Here is a 20,059-nt window from a genome sequence, read left to right as displayed (position 1 = left end):
CAGATACACGGTATATACTCTTGCAACTCGGCCAACGTATCTTCCTGATACACTGCAGGAAAGGATGTCACAAGGCATTGGTGAGACCATGCAAACGCTACGACAATGGATGTATGGACACTGCTCGAAATAACCGGGCAAGAGTGTCTCCTTCCTGATGGGGAACACTTCAGCAGTCACGGGCATTCAGCCTCTGATCTTCGGGTAAGCGTTCTCCAAGGCAGCCTTCAAGATACACAACGCAGAATTGCCGAGCAGAGACTGATAGCCAAGTTCTGCACGCATGAGGACAGCCTCAACCTCAGCACTATCTGTAACTCCCACGACTTGCCTGCACTTGCAAGATCTCACTAACAGTCCTGGCTGGAGACAACACACACTCCTTTAACCTGTGCTTATCCCTCTCTCCACTCACATTGTCTGCACCTGTGAAGACTTGCATTCCACCCATTATCTTGTAAATTGAGTCTGTGTCTATACATGTACTCTTTGTGAACCCAATCCTCCACTCACTTGATGAAGGGTGAGTTCTGAAAACTCATGCTACCAAATAAACCTGTTGGACTTTAACCTGGTATTGTGGGATTTCTTACAAAGGACTCAGAAGGAGGGCAGAACCAACAGAATGCTCGGAATCTGAAACCTTAATCAAAAGAGACAGCGTGAAATAAGCGTTTTTTTTAAAAAGTCGAGATCACAGCTTGGCAAAGGATGAAGGAAAATGGTCCAAATCGCAACTCCAGATGACTGCAATAAAAGGGAGATGTTTATCTGTGTCGAAATGCGTGAGGGACAACTGCATCCCAAGGTTATCAGGAACATCATCCATGCAGAAACACTTAGCTCTGTGAAAAGCCACAAGAGAACATTTTCCAATCTGCCATCTGTGCATGACAGCCTACTAAATGCAGTATTAATGGTCAGAAACCAGACAGGTTAGGCACATTATCTTAAAACGCTCCATTCATAGAATCCCCACAGTGCAGAAGGAGGCCTTTCGGCCCATCGAGTCTGCACCCACCGCAATCCCACCCAGGCCCTATTCCCGTAACTCCTCACATTTACCGTCCTAATCCCCCTGACACTAGGGTTAAGTTAGCACGGCCAATTCACCAAACCAGCATGTCTTTCAGACTGTGGGAGGAAACTGGAGCACTCGGAGGAAACCCACACAGACACGGGGAGACTGTGCAAACTCCACAGAGGCAGTGACCAGAGATCGGAATCGAACCCAGTCCCTGGCACTGTGAGGCAGTGCCGCTAACCACTGGGCCACCCCACTCCTCATGAACATCATGTTTTTCACTGCTCGAACAATCCAATTAGGGAACCATCTCAGCTTTCTCCGGAGAGGACGGGGGAGTTGTGACCAGCGCAGTGTGAGGTGAGAGTAACAGGATTAATGTCAGCTTCTATTTATTAATTGGGAAAAACCCAATAACTTTGCTTTCTCCCTGTAGGCACTGACACTACGCAACATCCAGGATTATCAACACTCCTGACATGATTTGATTTGATTTATTATTGTCACGTGTGGGTTTCGTCCGAGTGCTCCAGTTTCCTCCCACATTCCAAAGATTTGCAGATTAGATTGATTGGCCGTGCTAAATTGCCCCTTAATGTCAGGGGGAATTAGTGAGGTAAATACATGGGGTACGGCGGATAGGGCCTGGGTGGGATTGTTATCGGTGCAAGCTTGATGGGCCAAATGGCCTTCTCCTGTACTGTAAGAATTCTATGATTTTCTGTCTTGGGATACAGTGAAAAGTATTGTTTCTTGAGGACGACACAGACAAAGGATACCGTTCACAAAGTATGTAGGCGAGAAGGAAAGGAGAGAGTGCAGAATGTAGTGTTACAGTCATAGCCAGGGTGTAGAGAAAGATCAGCTTAATATAACAGGTCCATTCAAAAGTCTGACGGCTCCAACAACAATGTGCAGTTATACAGCAGTTTTCACACAGCTGCTTTATGTGATGAGGTGACCAAAAATATTGTGGGAGAGTCAGGAGACCAAGAACCTTGTCGCAAAGAGGTTTCCTTATAGAGGAAATATTATTCTCTCTTCCACTTTCTTCCATCGGGAAAAAGATACAAAAGTCTGAGGTCACGTACCAACCGACTCAAGAACAGCTTCTTCCCTGCTGCCATCAGACGTTTGAATGGACCTACCTCGCATTAAGTTGATCTTTCTTTTCTCCTTAGAGAGACGAAGGATGAGAGGTGACCTGATAGAAGTGTATAAGATGTTGAGAGGTATTGATCGGGTGGATTCTCAGAGGCTTTTTCCCAGGGCTGGAATGGTCGCTACGAGAGGGCACAGGTTTAAGGTGCTGGGGAGTAGGTACAGAGGAGATGTCAGAGGTAAGTTTTTCACTCAGAGGGTGGTGGGTGAGTGGAATCGGCTGCCGTCGGTGGTGGCGGAGGCAAATTCGATAGGGTCTTTCAAAAGACTTCTGGATGAGTACATGGGATTTAATAGAATTGAGGGTTATAGGTAAGCCTAGTAGGTAGGGATATCATCGGCACAACTTGTGGGCCAAAGGGCCTGTTTGCGCTGTAGTTTTTCTATGTTCTTTCTCTACACCCTAGCTATGACTGTAACGCTACATTCTGCACTCTCTCTTTTCCTTCTCTATGAACGGTATGCTTTTTGTCTGTATGTTTTTGTGCTTTTGTGTATGTGTATGTGCTGTATGCTTTTGTGGCGACTAGGGGATTTTCACAGTAACTTCACTGCGGTGTTAATGTAAGCCAGCTGGTGGCACTAATAATAAATAAATAGCTCTGGTGGAGATTGCAAAGGTAAGATGGATAAAGTCTGTGGAAGATCTGAAAATGGGGACCTAGATTTTAACTTCAACGCAGTGGGTCAGAGCACCCCAGTGAAGGTCAGTGAGGCTGGGTGCTATTTTGTGCAGGACAGGATATGGCTGAGTTTCCAACACACTGGGACTTCTGGATGGTAGAGAATATAAGGAGAACATTGAAAAGATAAAGTTACCAAAGGTGAGAAAAGCTTGATTCTGCTTCAGCAAGTAACAAATAGCTTTTATGGTTATATCAAAACACCCACTGGTCTTGGTATGGTTCCTGCTCCGCCCAAGACCTCTAGAAACTACAAAGGGTCATGAATGTAGCCCAATCCATCACGCAAACCAGCTTCCTATCCATTGACTCCGTCTACACTGCCTGCTGCCTCGGAAAAGCAGCCAGCATAATTAAGGACCCCACACACCTCGGGCATTCTCTCTTCCACCTTCTTCCATCAGGAAAAAGATACAAAAGTCTGAGGTCACGTACCAACCGACTCAAGAATCGCTTTTTCCCTGTTGCTGTCAGACTTTTGAATGGACCTACCTTGCATTAAGTTGATCTTTCTCTACACCCTAGCTATGACTGTAACACTACATTCTGCACTCTCTCGTTTCCTTCTCTATGAGCGGTATGCTTTGTCTGTATAGCACGATACTTTTCGCTGGTAATATATGTGACAAAAATCAAAATCAAATCAAAGCCTCAATTAAGTTGTGTCTTCATTGCTCCAAGGTGAGCATTGTAACGTATCCAACTTCTATAGCTGAAGTCCAGCATCTTGGTAAATGTCCTCTGTGCCCTTTCTCCCACCTTTACATTTCTCTTCAGTACGATGCCCAGAATTGTCCACAATATCCCAGCTCTAACCAGTGATTTCTAGCATGACCTCGTGCTTTTATATTCCATTCTGTTATTTAAACACCCAAGTAATTTGCATGCTTTGTTTTTAACCATCTGATCAGGTGTTAACCCATTTCGTTCACTCATGTCCTTTAGGGAAGGAAATCTGCCATCCTTACCTGGTCTGGCCTACATGTGACTCTAGAACCATGGCAATGTGGTTAACTCTCAGCTGCTCTCAGGCAACTAGGGATGGGCAATAAATACTGGTCCAGCCAGAGGCACCCATGCCCCACGAGTGAAGAAATAAAGTTTGCTCTATCACCTTTCAGAATTTACCGATATGTGGGATACCAAAGTCTTGCTGTTCATCCACACTTTCTAAATAGTGCCATTTGGACCATACTGTCTTTCCACATTAGACCTTCCAAAGGGAGTCACTTCATTCTGCTCCTTCCTGAACTCCATTTACCTTGCTGAGGACTTTGGTATCCTCGTGCACCAGTCACTGAAAGTAAGTGTGCATGTACAGCAAGCAGTAAAGAAGGCAAATGGTATGTTCGCCTTCATAGCAAGAGGATTTGAGTGCAGGGATAGGGATGTTTTGCTGCAATTGTATAGGACGCTGGTGTACACCTGGAGTTTCGTGTGCAGTTTTGGTATCCTTATCGGAGGAAGAATATCCTTGCCGTGGGGAGAGTGCAGAGAAGGTCCACCAGGCTGATTCCTGGGATGGCAGATCTATCACATGAGGAGATTCTAGGTCGGTTAGGATTATATTCACTGGAGTTTAGAAAAGTGAGAGGAGATCGCATAGAAACTTATAAAATTCTAACAGGGTTAGACTCAGAAAGAATGTTCCCAATGGTGGGGAAGTCCAGAACTAGGGGTCATAGTTTGAAGATAAGGAGTAAACCTTTTAGAATTGAGGTGAGGAGAAATTTCTTCACCCAGAGAATGGTGAATATGTGGAATTCACTCCCACAGAAAGTAGTTGAGGCCAAAACATTGAGTGATTTCAAGAAGAAATTAGATAAAGCTCTTGAGGCTAAAGGGATATGGCAGGGGGGTGGGGAGAGAGAGAGAGAAAAATCAGGATATTGAATTTGATGATTAGACATGATGATAATGAATGGCAGAACAGGCTCGAAGGGCCAAGTGGTTTGCTCCTGCTTCTCGTTTCTATGCCAAGCTTCTGCCCATTTTGCCACCTATCTTCCTCATTCTGACATCTACAATGTGCCTTCAATAAATGTTACAATGCTGCTCCCTAAAGCCTGAAAAGAAAGAGTAATGGACTTAAAACTGACCCTTCAGGGACACCAAGGAGAGCTATCTGCCAATCTAAAAACCACAATCACCCTTTACAGTCACTGAGATGATGGAAATTCCATTAAATCCAATAAGGAAATACCACTCGTAGGAGCATTGTTAATTCCTTGGTTGTGGAAGGAGTATAAAAAAACCACTAAGATAAGCATCAAATGAAAACTTGTGCTGGACTGCAGAGTGGATAGATAATAGAAAAAAGAAAGCACTAAGAAAAACAATACATAAAGCAAGGTTTTCTTCATGCTGTAATGCTATTTCTGGAAATAGCTGTCTTAATTTTGTTTTCTAAGCTTTTTTTACTTTTTTTTTAATTCATACGTGGGACAAGGAGTGTCACTGGCTGGCCAGTATTTATTGTAAAAAGTCTGACAACACCAGGTTTTAGTCCAACCGATAGTCCAAATCGGTTGGACTAAAACCTGGTGTTGTCAGACTTTTTACTGTGTTTACACCAGTCCAACGCCAGCATACCCACATCATCAGTATTTATTGCCCATCCCTAGTTGCCCTTGAACTGAATGGGTTGCTAGACCATTTCAGAGGGCAGTTGAGAGTCAACCACATTGCTGAGGCTCTAGAGTCACATGTAGACCAGACAGTTAGGACTGCGAGATTTCCTTCCCCAAATGACATCAGTGAAAAGATAGGTTTTTCCTGATAATCGAAAACAGTTTCACAGTCATCAGTAGATTCTTAATTCTAGAATTTTTTTTAATTGAATTCAAATTCCACCACCTGCTGTGACAGGATTTGAACCCAGGTCCCCAGAACATTAGCTGAGTCTCTGGATTAATGGTCTAGAGATAATACCACTAAGCCATCACCTGCTTTACCCTTCTGTCGACCTCATATTTCACACTCTAGGTGAGAGGGCTTCATTAGTAACCTCTCACTAATGTGTTTATGGAACATAACAAGAATCCACTTGGATTTGTCTCTCCATGGGGACATTTCTTTCCTACAGCAGCACCTGATGCCCAATTTCCCTTTTGAAAGTTCCCACTGAATCTGTTCCCAGCGTCCCTTCAGGCTGCTCATTCCAGGCCACACTTACTCAGTACCTGAAAAGAATTCTCATCTCCTTTCTGTAATAAGTCTTCAGAGACAGAAGGCCCTCCACCAAAATCTCTTTATTTACAAGCTCTAACAGCAGCACTCAGAGTTCTACCTCCCAGGGTAACACAGGAGCTGACACTCACCATTAAGTACAAGGCAAAGACTCCCTGATTGAACCATCAATAGGATCCTTAATCAGGGAGTTCATATTCCAATAGGCCAACCTCAATGGCCTGATTGAAGTCATTACACAATCTCCTCCTTGTTCCTTTTAACTTAAGTCTGTGTCTATGTTACCAATCCCTCTCCTTAGTTATTCCATATTAAAAACTAAATTAACACAGAGAAGGGTCATTGGCAAGCCTTGCCAGATGTGGCCTACATACGGCTCCAGCCCCAAGCTATTATTGTCCATTTTTGCCCACCGGATAAATTGGGATTTACAGTGTCGTCCATATCCCAAGAGGAAATTTTCAAAACCCATCTAGAAGGGTGGCCAGCAAAGGATTGTCAGGGCAACCAATCTCTACTCGGCATCAATCACTGCTCACAGAAAGGACGTTCTAAATGTCAACTGTATCCAACCTTCATTGATTCGGAGAATGTGTTTGACCAGATGTAACATGAAAGATCAAGAACCAGATTGCAAAGAGTTAGAATTGATCAGAAATAAACTACACCTATTTAGAATCCTTACTGAGAAGAACCTGTTGCAGTCAGAATTGATGGTAAGAAGAAGTGTGAGACAAAGCATGTGTTATAGCACCCCTGTCTTTTCAACAGATTCTGCATTCATTCTGAGACAGCGCCCTCATGGCTTCAGAGGTGGCTTAAAGTTAATGGAAGGTTAATGAGCGATCACAGCGCCAGGGACCCGGGTTCGATTCCCGGCTTGAGCCACTGTCTGTGTGGAGTCTGCACATTCTCCCCGTCTCCACGTGGGTTTCCTCTGGGTGCTCCAGCTTCCCACCACATTCTGAGAGACGTTCATAGAATCCCTGCACTGTGGAAGGAGGCCATTTGGTCCATCGAGTCTGCACCGACCACAATCCCACCCAGACCCTATACCCGTAACCCCACTTATTTACCCTGCTAATCTCCCTGAAACTAAAGGTTAATTTAGTATGGCCAATCAACCTAACCCATACATCTTTGGACTGTGAGAGGAAACCAGAGCATCCGGAGGAAACCCACGCAGACACAGGAAGAACATGTAAGTTCCACACGGACAGTGACCCAAGCCAGAATCGAACCCGGGTCCCTGGTGCTGTGAGGCAGCCGTGCTAACCACTGTTCCACCGTGCATGGGGTTATGGGGATAGGGTCTGGGTGGGATTGTGATCGGTGCAGACTCGATGGGCCAAATGACCTCCTTCTGCACTGTAGGGATTTTATGGATCATTTTCCCTGTCCACCTGTAGACTCGGTACAAAAATCTCTTAATCTCTCCACCTAATTACTAGAGTATAAACTCCCAAGTGAGGGCTCTGTGTGAAAGAGGTAAATTTGTTGATGAAGTCAGTACCTGGGTGTTTGAAGTCCAGGATGAAATTGGTTGCGGCTTTATCAGTGAGTCACGTCCGGACTGAGTGTTGGCTTCTTACTACAATTATGTCATTGTTCGTCTCACAGAAACAAAGCAAGGCTCCATTAATAGTCCTCGGGTGTTTCCCTTAGAACTGAACTGATATCATTATGCATTGACCAGACTTAAAGTTATTTAATGCAAATCAGTACACAATAGTCATCTAATGATCCCTCATTAATAAAGCTTTACCTCACTATTCTTTCCATCAACAACATAAGTACACAGGTGGGCAGTAATGTTACAAATGCCGTCGAGACCAATCATTTTTAAAAAGAAATTCAAACTTCTAGTTAATAGCTTTAAGAATGACACATCACGATTTCAGGTTTTAGGATGTTTACAGTAACAAATCATCAAAAACACTATTAACTAAACACTATTTTTGTAGGCAACTTGTACTTTAAACCACAGCCCACCAACGCCTCTACTTTCTCAGGAGGCTAAGGAAACTTGGCATGTCAGCTACAATTCTCACCAACTTTTACAGATGCACCATAGAAAGCATTCTTTCTGGTTGTATCACAGCTTGGTATGGCTCCTGCTCTGCTCAAGACTGCAAGGAACTACAAAAGTCCAGCCTCCCATCCATTGACTCTGTCTACACTTTCCGCTGCCTTGGTAAAGCAGCCAGCATAATCAAGGACCTCACGCACCCCAGACATTCCCTCTTCCATCTTCTTCCATTGGGAAAAAGATAAAAAAGCCTGAGGTCACGTACCAACAGACTCAAGAACAGCTTCTTCCCTGCTGCTGTCAGGCTTTTGAATGGATCCACCTTGCATTAAGTTGATCTTTCGCTACACCCTATCTATGACTGTAGCACTACATTCTGCACTGTCTTGTTTCTTTGTCTATGAATGGTATGCTTTGTCTATATAGCATGCAAGAAATAATACTTTTCACAGTATCTCAATACATGTGACAGTAATATATCAAATCAAATCAAATAATTAAAGACTATTTTTGTTGGTAACTTGTACTTTGAACCACACCTTCTCAAGGGCAACTAGGGGTGGGCAATAAATGCTGGCCAGCCAGCGACACCCATGTCCCACGAATGAATTTAAAAAATTACATTTTTTTTTGACTATTTTCCCAGAATCAATCCAAAGTAATGCTTAGTTCCAAAAGGTTTTCCCTTGTTTTTCCTTTTTCTCAGCCTGGTAACTTGCATCGTGAAGTTTTCCTTACCCAGCGACTCTCCTTATAGCTCCATCTAAGGTGAATATTCCAGCTTCATTGTAACTCCCCAATAATTTTGCTAGCTACTTTTCAATCCAAGCACGAGTGCCCCCTGCATTCCTGTGCAGTGGGTGATTCATTGAGGTTTTTGGTCTTGAGCTGCTTCCACTCTCCTGGGTCTAGGCAGCCTCAAAATACTGTCTGTGACATTCTCAAAAAGATTGCAACCAGGTCTGTACAATAGCTTCCTTTGCATCCTTCTCCGTGACAATGCAAACGACACTGGCCTTGTATCTAGGTAGAAATGCTAAGTATTTATCCTTCAGAGCCCAACTTCCTTTCATCTTGTAACTAAGAAGTTTTAAAGTTTATTTGTAAGTCTCAAGTAGTCTTACATTAACACTGCAACAAAGTTACTTTGAAAATAAATGGACAGTATAAAGCAAGACAATTTTCTGGGTCTTTGGAGGCCCACATTTGTTCACACACAGACGCTATTGTCTCCAAGCAGAAATAACTTGCACCACCTAATATATCTAATCCTTCCTTTTATCTCTAACAATCAAACCACTCAGGCTTTCTGTCAACCAGATGGCAAGCCAGATATGAGGACTTCCGTAATTTTATTTTATTTGAAAGACATGGTTCCAAAACATAACAATTTGTCAAACCGTAATATTAACATTAAACCAGGTCCAGTTTCCTCCCTTTCCATCTACTCCATTTACTGTCTGAGTCCTTTCCCTTGTATTTCAAAGCTTTTGTCCCCTGCCTTTTCAGGCATTGAGTAATGACCCAAATACTGAAAAGCTTTTTTTTTTCAAAATGCATATTATACCATCCAAGTATTAACTATTTTGAGTCCTCCTGGGAAACTTACAGTGTTCCTCCAAAGATAAAGGCAAAATACTGCAGATGCTGGAATCTGAAACAAAAACAGAAAGTGCTGGAAGATTTCAGCAGGTCTGGCAGCACCTGTGGAGAGAGAATAGAGCCAACGTTTCGAGTCTGGATGACCCTCCATCACAGATGTTTTCAAACAGTGACTGCACTTCAAACAAAGGGAATTCACTGGACACAAAACTCATGGCGCTATATAAATGCTAGCCTTTCATTTTCACAGGTCATAGAACCCCTACAGTGTAGAAGGAGGCCATTCAGCCCATTGAGTCTGCACCAATCGCAGTCCTAGCCAGGCCCTATCCCCATAACTCCATGCATTTACACTAGCTAGTCCCCCCGACGCCAACAGCCAATTTAGCATGGCCAATCCACCTAACCCACTCATCTTTGGACTGTGGAAGGAAACTAGAGCGCCCGGAGGGAACCCACGCACACACGGGGAGAATGTGCAAACTCCACACAGACAGTGACCCAAGCCGGGAATCGAACCTGGGTCCCTGGCGCTGTGAGGCCGCACCACTGTGCCACTGTGCTGGATGTATCACAGCTTGGTATGGCTCCTTCTCTGGCCAAGACCGCAAGAAACTATAAAGGGTCGTGAGCGAAGCCCAGTCCATCAAGCAAACCAGCCTCCCATCCATTGACTCCGTCTACACTTCCCGCTGCCTCAGAAAAGTAGCCAGCATAATCAAAGACCCTATGTATCCCAGACATTCTCTCTTCCACCTTCTTCCATCGGGAAAAAGGTACAAAAGTCTGAGGTCAAATACCAACCGACTCAAGGACAGCTTCTTCCCTGCTGCCATCAGACTTTTGAATGGACCTACATTATATTAAGCTGATCTTTCCCTACATGCTAGCTATGACCAAAATACTACATTCTGCACTCTTCTCCATTCCTTCGCCCCCATGTACTCTATGAACGGTATGCTTTGTCCGTATAGTGTGCAAGAAACAATACGTTTCACTGTATCCCAATACATGTAAATAATAAAATTTACATTAAGGCTGGAGGAAAACAAACAGAACTTGCATCTTCAAGCAGTAACTGTGTCTTCTAGAATGGCACAGTGGTTAGCACTGCTGCCTCACAGTGCCAGGGGCCTGGGTTCGATTCCCAGCTTGCATCACTGTCTGTGTGGTATTTGCACGTTCTCCCTGTGTCTGTGTGGGTTTCCTCTGGGTACTCTGGTTTCCTCCCACAGCCCAAAGATGTGCGGGTTAGGTTGATTGGCCATGCTTAATTGCCCTTAGTTTCAGAGGGGAGTAGCAGGGCAAATACGTGGAGCTATGGGGATAGGGTGGGGTTGTTGTCGGTGCAGGTTTGATGGGCTGAATGGCCTCTTTCTGCGCTGTGGGGATTCTATGAAAAGCTCAGTGATGGAGAACAGGGTTAAATCTCACAGTCCTGTGCCTTTTGATGCTGGAATGTTAACATCTTCTGTTGTCACTGGGGAATCCTCTGGATTTACTGCAGTGCCCAACAAACCACAGCTGTGACCCCTGATGTCACAGAGTCTATCGGGATAGTCTGACAGTGTTTACAATTCCCCCATCCCAACAAATGCGCACATCCTCAGGCAAGCAGACACACACAGAAAGAGCAGCAGACAGATCATATCATCACAATAGATCCCACATTTCAACAGCACCTAACTAATTGGATTCAGTGCTTCAAATGTCAACCTGCCCATTGAAATTGACACTCCACTGTCCATATCATGGATACATTTTACTGGAGAGGGGTGGGATGGAATTGAACACAATGATATCCTCCCACATGGAGTTTAAATAGCAGTAAATATTTCAGTGGGGCTGTCACAGTGTGAGCCCAGGTATAGATGTGTTTATGGATGTGTTGGGATGTTGCTGTATGCACTGTGTGTGTGTATGTGTGTACCTGTATGTATGTATGTGTGTATATATGTCTGTGTGTCTGTATGTGTGTTTATCTGTATGTGTGTTCTGTGTGTGCGCATCTCTATCTGCATGTATGTATCTGTGTGTGTGTGTGTGTATATACCTGTGTGTGGGTGCATGTCTGTGTATATTTGTGTGTGTGCATGTCAGTATATGTATGTCTCCGTGTGCATATTTGTGTGTGTGTGTGTCAGTGTGTGTATGTCTCTGTGTGTGTATTTGTGCATATCTGTGTCTGTGTGTGTGTAGATTTGTGTGTGTGTCTGTGCTGTATGTGTGTATCTGTACGCATCTCTGGGTGTGTCTGTGTGTATGCATGTCTGTGTATCTGTGTGTGTGTGTGTGTAACTGTGTGTATCTGTTTGCGTGTATCTGTGTGTATAAGTATATTAGTGTGTGTGTATCTCTGTGTGTCTGTGTGTATCTGTATGTGTGTGTATTTGTGTGTGTGTATTGGTGTGTATGTATCTGTGTATATGTATTGATGTATGTTGGTGTATATCTTGTCTCTATATGTGTGTATCAGTTTGTGCATGTACCTGTACATGTGTTTATCAGTGTGTGTATGTAGGTGTGTATCTGTATGTGTGTTTATCTCTGTGTGTATGTACCTGAGTATCTGAGTATGTGTGTGTATCTGTGTGTATATATCTGTGTATGTGTCTATCAGTGTGTTTGTGTATCTGTGTGTGTGTCTCTGAGTATCTTTGAGTGTGTACCAGTGTGTGTTTGTGTGTGTGTGTATCAGTGTATGTGTGTATATCAGTGTGTGTGTACCTGTGTGTGCCTCAGTGTGTGTGTATCAATGTGTGTACCTGTGTGTGTGTATCTGTGTCTGTGTGTGTGTATCTGTGTGTGTATCTGTGTGTATGTACGTGTGTATCTGTGTGTGTCTGTATCTGTGTGTGGGTATATATCTGTGTGTATGGCTGTGTGTGTGCATCAGCATGTGTCTATAAGTGTGTTGTGTCTGTGTGTGTATGAATCACTGCGTGCATGTATCAGTGTGTGTATCAGTGTATGTGTGTATCCGTGTTTGTGTCTGTGTGTATCTGTGTGTGTATGTGTATCAATGCGTGTGTATCAGTATGTGTGTATCTGTGTGTGTGTACGTGTATCAGTGAGCGTGTGAGTATCAGTGAATGTGTGTGTGTGTCAGTGTGTGTATCTATGTGTCACTCCCAGCCCCGCCAGCACTTACCCAGGACAGAGCCGATGAAGATGAGGATTTGCACCGAGGTGGTGAAGTCTCGGTAGGTCTGCTCCTCCGGGCCGCCCTGCCGCAGCTCCCCCCGGGCGCTGCTGTTGTGGGTCTGGTTGCTGAGCTCCGCTGCCCCGCTGCCCGGGCTCAGAGGGGAGCTGGCGTTCTGTTCCATACTACCTGCAGCCTCCTGCATGTGACACCTTCAACTTCATCCCCCACTCCCAGGCAAACATCCTGCCGGGGAAACGACAACACCCCCCCAAAAAAAAATAACCAGACAAGGCAACCCTTTCCCCTAGCCAAACCTGACAGCCCCCTTTCCCTGTAATTACAGAGAGGAATCCATTCTAACAATGTTCAAATAGTTTCCAATTCTGCTGCACATCTTGCTTCGCCCTGAATCCCCCCAAACTGGATACTGTGTTAATCTCCAACAACCACTGCACAAGACTTGATCAAAATTGGACAGGAATCGGTTGCCTGGTGACAGCAGTGTAACTGGAAAGACAGGGAGAAGGGGAGGAGAGAGAGAAAATGAGCTACTTTTATCCCATCCCCTCTCCTCCTTCTCCTTCTCCCTTCTTCCCCCCTCTATCTCCAGCCTTTCCTTTGAGGGGGAGTGAAGGTGAACCCCCCTCCCTCCCTCCCCTCTACCCCTGCTGAGACCACCCCCCCCCCCCTCCCTCCCTCCCCCTTATCTTTCCACTCCGTTTCCACAGGGGGTTTACCTGGCTGGAAGGATATAACTGTTCTATTTGGCTGTTATTATTAAACCAGGGCGTCATCAAAACAGCAGCTACAGAAAACACACACACAGCATCCCCAGTCAGTCTCTGTGCAAAAAAAAAAGCAGATTTCATTTTCTGAGCAAAACCCGGATAATTTAACACAGCCTGCCAACAGAACAATGGCGTTTCATTTCTTAGAGGGGCGCTGTGTACACATAATTGACAAGTATTTGTTTTATTTACAAATCACAACGCTGTCAAATTTCTTGCTCATTATTTAAACCATTGAGGTGAAATGATGCAGACTCCAAACCGATTTTTCTTAATTTAAAGAAACCCTCCAGAAACCCTATTTCATTCGACAAATGGAATGTTTGAACATTCACTTTGATTTGATTTGATTTATTATTGTCACAAGTATTGGGATACATTGAAAAGTATTGTTTCTTGCGAGCTATACAGACAAAACATACCATTCATTGAGAAGGAACGAGAGAGTGCAGAATGTAGTGCTACAGTCATAGCTAGGGTGTAGAGAAAGATCAACTTAATGCGAGGTAGGTCCATTCAAAAGGCAGCAGGCAAGAAGCTGTTTTTGAGTCGGTTGGGACGTGACCTCAAACTTTTGTATCTTTTTCCCAATGGAAGAGAATGTCCGGGGTGTGTGGGATCCTTAATTATGCTGGCTGCTTTGCTGAGGCAGTAGGAAGTGTAGACGGAGAGTCAATGGATGGGAGGCTGGTTTGTGAGATAGATTGGGCTACATTCACAACTTTTTGTAGTTTCTTGCGGTCTTGGGCAAAGCAGGAGCCATACCAAGCTGTGATACAACCAGAAAGAATGCTTTCTATGGTGCATCTGTAAAAGTTGGTGAGAATTGTAGCTGACATGCCAAATTTCCTTAGTCTTCTGAGAAAGTAGTGTTGGTGGGCTTTCTTAACTGTAGTGTCGGCATGGGAGACAAGGACAGGTTGTTGGTGAGCTGGACACCTAAAATCTTGAAGCTCTCACTCCTTTCTACTTTGTCCGCATTGATGTAGACAGGGGCATGTTCTCCTTTACGCTTCCTAGACTTTGTATGTTTTTTTTCTTGTTTCGCCATTTTGAAACCTTCCCATTATTATCTGCATTACCTTAGCTTGTACGGAGTGGTTTTTTATATTCATTCAGAATACTTACAGAATACTGAGAGGCCCAGATAGAGTGGACGTGGAGAGGACGTTTCCATTAGTGAGAGTGACTGCAACTCGAGGGCACAACCTCAGAGTGAAGGGATGCTCCTGTCAAACTAAGATGAGGAGGAATTTCTTCAGCCAGAGGGTGGTGAATCTGTGAAACTCATTACCGCAGAGGGCTGTGGAGGCTGGGTCATTGAGCGTCTTTTAAGACAGAGAGAGATAGGTTCTTGAATAATAAGGGGATCAAGAGTTATGGGGACAAGGCAGGAGAATGGGGATGAGATTTATTTCGGCCATGATTGAATGGCAGAGCAAACTCGATGGGCCGAATGGACTAATTCGGCTCCTATACCTTATGGGATGTGAATGTCACTGACTAAGCCAGCATTTATTGTCCATCTCTGAGGGCAGTTAAGAATCAACCACATTGCTGTGCCTCTGGAGTCACTTGTGGGCCAGACCAGGTAAGGACTGCAGATTTCCTTCCCTAAAGGACATTGGTCAGGACAACACCCTAGCTGGATGCTGACTCCCTCACCGGATTCTTACCAACGTTCACGTCGGTGGGATTTTCCCATCCCGCCGCAGTGAACAGAGATTGGGCTGGGTGCGAAATTCTCCCATTTCGCTGCAGCGGGAGCATGGCATGAATGGCTGGTGAGATTGCCCTTGAACTGGGGGACTTGTTTGGCCATTTCGGGGGGCAGTTAAGCGTCACATGTATAAATGCCACATTTCCCTCTCGAAAGGGCATGAGTGAACCAGAGAGGTTTTGTCAACAATCATTTCCATTACTGAAACTAGCTTTACAATTCCAGACTTATTAGTTGAATAAATTCAAGTTAAATTCCACCAACTGACATGGTGGGATTTGAACATGTTCCCTGATCCCTAAGACCAGGGACATTATCAGTACACCAACATTTTTTCAAGTTTAAGTTATTTATTAGCATCACAAGTAGGCTTACATTAACACTGCAATGAAGTTACTGTGAAAATCCCCTAGTCGCCACACTCTGGCAACTGTTCGGGTACATTGAGGGAGACTTTAGCATGGCCAATGCATGTAACAAATGTGCCTTTCGGACTGTGGGAGAGAACCAGAGCACCCAGAGGAAACCCACGCAGACACGGGGAGAACGTGCAAATGCCACACAGACAATGACCCAGCCGGGAATCAAACCCAGCTCCCTGGCGCTGTGAAGCAGCAGTGCTAACCACTGTGCCACCATACCACTTCTTGTGCTTATCCAATTTCCCCTTACAAGGCTCGATGTTGTTCACTCAGTAACTCACATCTGTCCCACGTTCTCACCAGTGGGACAGAGTTGATGGATTAGCTCATCTTTATCCTGTCTTCCTTCCTTGTGTGTTTGTATGTGGAAGTTGCAATTTGCCTGCATTTCTATGCTATAAACAAATGCTTCAAATGATTCAATCTGTTAAACAACACAAGGTTTAGTTGCTTAATGAATATGATACAGACAGATTGTCAACATTGAACCAGATGAGTGACTACCTTGCCAGAAAACAGTTTCCGAGTAATTAAAGAAGCGTAGAAGATTACATAACTTGCATTTTTGCTTGCAGTGTGCAGTTAAATTAGGAAATTAAACTGGAATGTTTTAAAAATCGCAGTACATGACTCTCATATATTATTCTCAATATGTTGCAAGGAGTAATAATGATAGAGACAGATGATAATATAGAAATCCCACATGAGTAATTCCAGAGCCTTCAACCAGCGGAAACAGTTTGTCCTTATCCAGCCTGTTCTGCCCTGCAAGCATTTTGTAGACTTTTATCCAATCACCACTCAACCTTCTGAATTCGAGAGAAAAACGGCCTAATTTGTAGAATCATACAATGCAGAAGAAGACCTTCATCTGCACTGACACATGAAATCTAATCTAATCTGTCTTCGTAATTTAGCCCCTGAAGCTCAGGTATCGCTCTTGTAAACCTGCATCAAACTCCCTCCAGGGCTAAAACATCTTTTCTAAGGGGTGGTGCCCATACCTGCTCACAGTACTCTAGGTGGAGTCTAACTAGGGTTTTGTGAAACTGCAACGTAACATCTGCATCCCTATACTCATGTGGGATTTCTATAGTGTCATCTGTCTCTATAGTTATTACCCCCTGCAACATATCGCACTCAACCCTGCACTCAACCCTGGAACACCTAGATGACAAGGACACTTACGACAGACTCCTATTTATTGACTACAGCTCAGCCTTCAACACTACTATTCCCAAGAAACTCACCTCCAAACTCCGTGGTCTGGGCCTCGGCACCTCCCTCTGTGATTGGATCCTGAACTTCCTAACTCACAGACCACAATCAGTAAGGATAGCCAACGACACCTCTTCCACCATCATACTCAACACCACTGCCCTCCAAAGGCTGTGTTCTCAGCCTCCAATATACTGCTTATACACCTATGATTGTATGGCTAAATTCCCCTCCAATTTGATTTTCAAATTTGCTGACGACACCACGGTAGTCAATACGATCTCAAACAATGATGAAACAGAGTACAGGAATGAGATAGAGAATCTGGTGAACTGGTGCGGCAACAATAATCTCTCCTTCAATGTCAACAAAACGAAGGCGATTGTCATTGACATCAGGAAGTATAAAGGAGAACATGCCCCTGTCTACATCAACGGGGAGAAAGTAGAAAGAGTCGAGAGCTTCAAGTTTTGAGGTGTCCAGATCATCAACAACTTGTCCTGGTCCCCCCATGCCAACACTATTGTTAAGAAAGCCCACCAACGCCTCTATTTTCTCGGACAATGAAGGAAATTTGGCATGTTAGCTATGACTCTCACCAACTTTTACAGATGCACCATAGAAAGCATTCTTTCTGGTTGTATCACAGCTTGGTATGGGCTCCTGCTCTGCCCAAGACCACAATAAACTACAAAAAGTTGTGAATGTCACCCAATCCATCACGCAAACCAGCCTCCCATCCGTTGACTCTGTCTACACTTCCCTCAGCAAAACAACCAGCATAATTAAGGACCCCACACACGTCGGACATTCTCTCTTCCACCTTCTTCCTTTGGGAAAAAGTCTGAGGTCACACAGCAACCAACTCAAGAACAGCTTCTTCCCTGCTACTGTCAGACTTTTGAATGGACTTACCTTGCATTAAGTTGATCTTTCTCTGCACCCTAACTGTGGCTGTAACACTTCTGCACTTCTTTCCTTCTATATGAACGGTATGTTTTGTCTGTATAGCACACAAGAAACAACACTTCTCACCTTATATTAATACATGTGACAATAATAAATCAAATCAAATATTGAGGACAATATATCAGATTCATGTACTGTGATTTTTTTTTAAATTCCTGTTTAATTTTGTATTACCTATGTAAGATTAAAAACTCCTTGACCAGGTCTCCTTACAAAGCACAGAGTGTATCTGCTAAACCTGGAAAATGAAAAGAACCTCACATTCACTTTGATGCGGGGACCATTTATCTTGCTGTTCCGCAGTGGGTAAAGTGTTATCAGCCTAAGCCATGAAAACAGAAAGAGCAAAAAGGATAAAAATAAAAGTGAATTACTGCGGATGCTAGCTGTGGAGAGAGAATAGAGCCAACATTTTGAGTCTGGATGACTCAGAGCAAATGCAAAATGCTTCACCTGCACCGTAATTAGGCAAACAGGTTTGGTTGACAATAAATATAACAAATGTGTCCAGTTCTGGGTGGGAGTATCTGAATTAATTTGGCTGCGATAGAGACTTGATTAAAACGTGTAACTTGACCAAGCAGAGAATTAACAAGTGACGTGGTATGATAACATTGTTATAATTCCTGCCTTTTGTGTGGACTCAAAAGCTAGTCTGGATGCCTATAATCAAATGCTTTCAATTATATGGAGTTTGCCCCGTTGTCTGTTTACCCCTCAAACTCTATCACCAATACAGAATATCTGACAGTTATCACATTCAGCAAGGTGGCACAGTGGGTTGGCACTGCTGTCTCACAGCACCAGGGACCCGGGTTCAATGCCGGCCTCGGGTCACTGTCTGTGTGGAGTCTGCACCCTGTGTCTGCGTGGGTTTCCTCTGGGTGCTCTGGCTTCCTCCCACAATCCGAAAAACGTGCTGGTTAGAACGTAGAACGTTACCTTGCAGTACAGGCCCTTTGGCCCTCGATGTTACCTGTGAAACCAATCTAAAGCCCACTTCATCTGCACTATTCCAATATCATCCATATGTTATACAATGACTATTTAAATGCCCTTAATGTTGGTTAGGTACTAAATTCTCCCTCAGTGTAACCGAACAGGCGCTAGAGTGTGGCGACTAGGGGATTTTCATAGTAGCTTCACTGCAGTGTTAATTGTGACACTAATAAATAAACTGAAACTTTCCTGTTTGTGAGATCTTGCAGCACACATTTCCTGCTGTGTGTGCTAATTTCAACAGTGACCACATTTCAAAAATGTTCCATTACTTGTAAAGTGCTTTGGAGCATCCTTAGATCATGAAAGGTGCTGTATGAAGAAAAGCATCACAATCAAAACACTTTGAAGAAACGCTTTTAGTTGCTGCTGAAATGTGAGTGCTATTATGGAGATACACCAATATATTCGCAGCCCCATTGAGCAGACAGCTTACTCACTATTTGCAGCCGAACTTGCTGAGTTTTGATCTCCCTCGCTTCCATTTGAAAAATGTTGTAATTTTCTGGGGTCTTTTTTTCGTTTGTGGATTAATATCCCCAAGCCAAGCCTACTGCCCACCTGGGTGGCACGGTGGCACAGTGGTTAGCACTGCTGCCTCACAGCACCAGGGAACTGGGTTCGATTCCTGGCTTGGGTCACTGACTGTGTGGAGTTTGCACATTCCTCCCGTGTCTGTGTGGGTTTCCTCCAGATGCTCCAGTTTCCTCCCACAGTCCAAAGACCTGCGGGTTAGGTGGATTAGTCATGTTAAATTGCCACTTAGTGTCTCAGGATGCGTAGGTTAGAGGGATTAGCAGGGTAAATGTGTGGGGTTGAGGGGATAGGCCTAGGGTGGGATTGTTGTTGGTGCAGACTTGATGGGCCAAATGGCCTCCTTCTGCACTGTGGGTGTTCTATGTATTTGCAGTCACTGCAGGTAAAGATTGTCAGGCAATCCATCCGAAGGCAAAAGAAAAATAGGAAGGCAAAGAGAGGATACAAAGCCCTAATTCAAGCAATTAGTCTATGGAAGATTACAGCAATTCCCTTTGTAATCTAATCCTACCAGTTAAAATCCAACACAAACTTTCGGAGCACTGCCCCTTCATCAGGTGAATGAAGAGTTGG

General features: G+C 44.2%; 1 protein-coding gene across 2 annotated transcripts in view; it reads right to left on the bottom strand.

Moving 5' to 3' along the window:
* gpr176 (G protein-coupled receptor 176) overlaps positions 1-13,394 on the bottom strand; it is a 39,526-nt gene extending 26,132 nt beyond the window's left edge. Inside the window, exon 1 of one of the 2 annotated variants that reach the window (XM_080202066.1) lies at positions 12,840-13,394. In XM_080202066.1, the coding sequence (XP_080058192.1) occupies positions 12,840-13,035 (196 nt within the window). In that variant the 5' untranslated portion in view covers positions 13,036-13,394. Of the gene's footprint in view, positions 1-9,695; positions 9,736-12,839 lie in introns of those variants that run through there. The other variant, XM_080202067.1, reaches the window with a different exon arrangement.
* Between the last annotated feature and the right edge of the window lie 6,665 nt (positions 13,395-20,059).

This window comes from Carcharhinus amblyrhynchos, chromosome 14 (assembly GCF_965287045.1).
Source record: "Carcharhinus amblyrhynchos chromosome 14, sCarAmb.v2.hapA, whole genome shotgun sequence".
NCBI lineage: Eukaryota > Metazoa > Chordata > Chondrichthyes > Carcharhiniformes > Carcharhinidae > Carcharhinus > Carcharhinus amblyrhynchos.
This window is presented reverse-complemented; position numbering and strand designations above follow the sequence as displayed.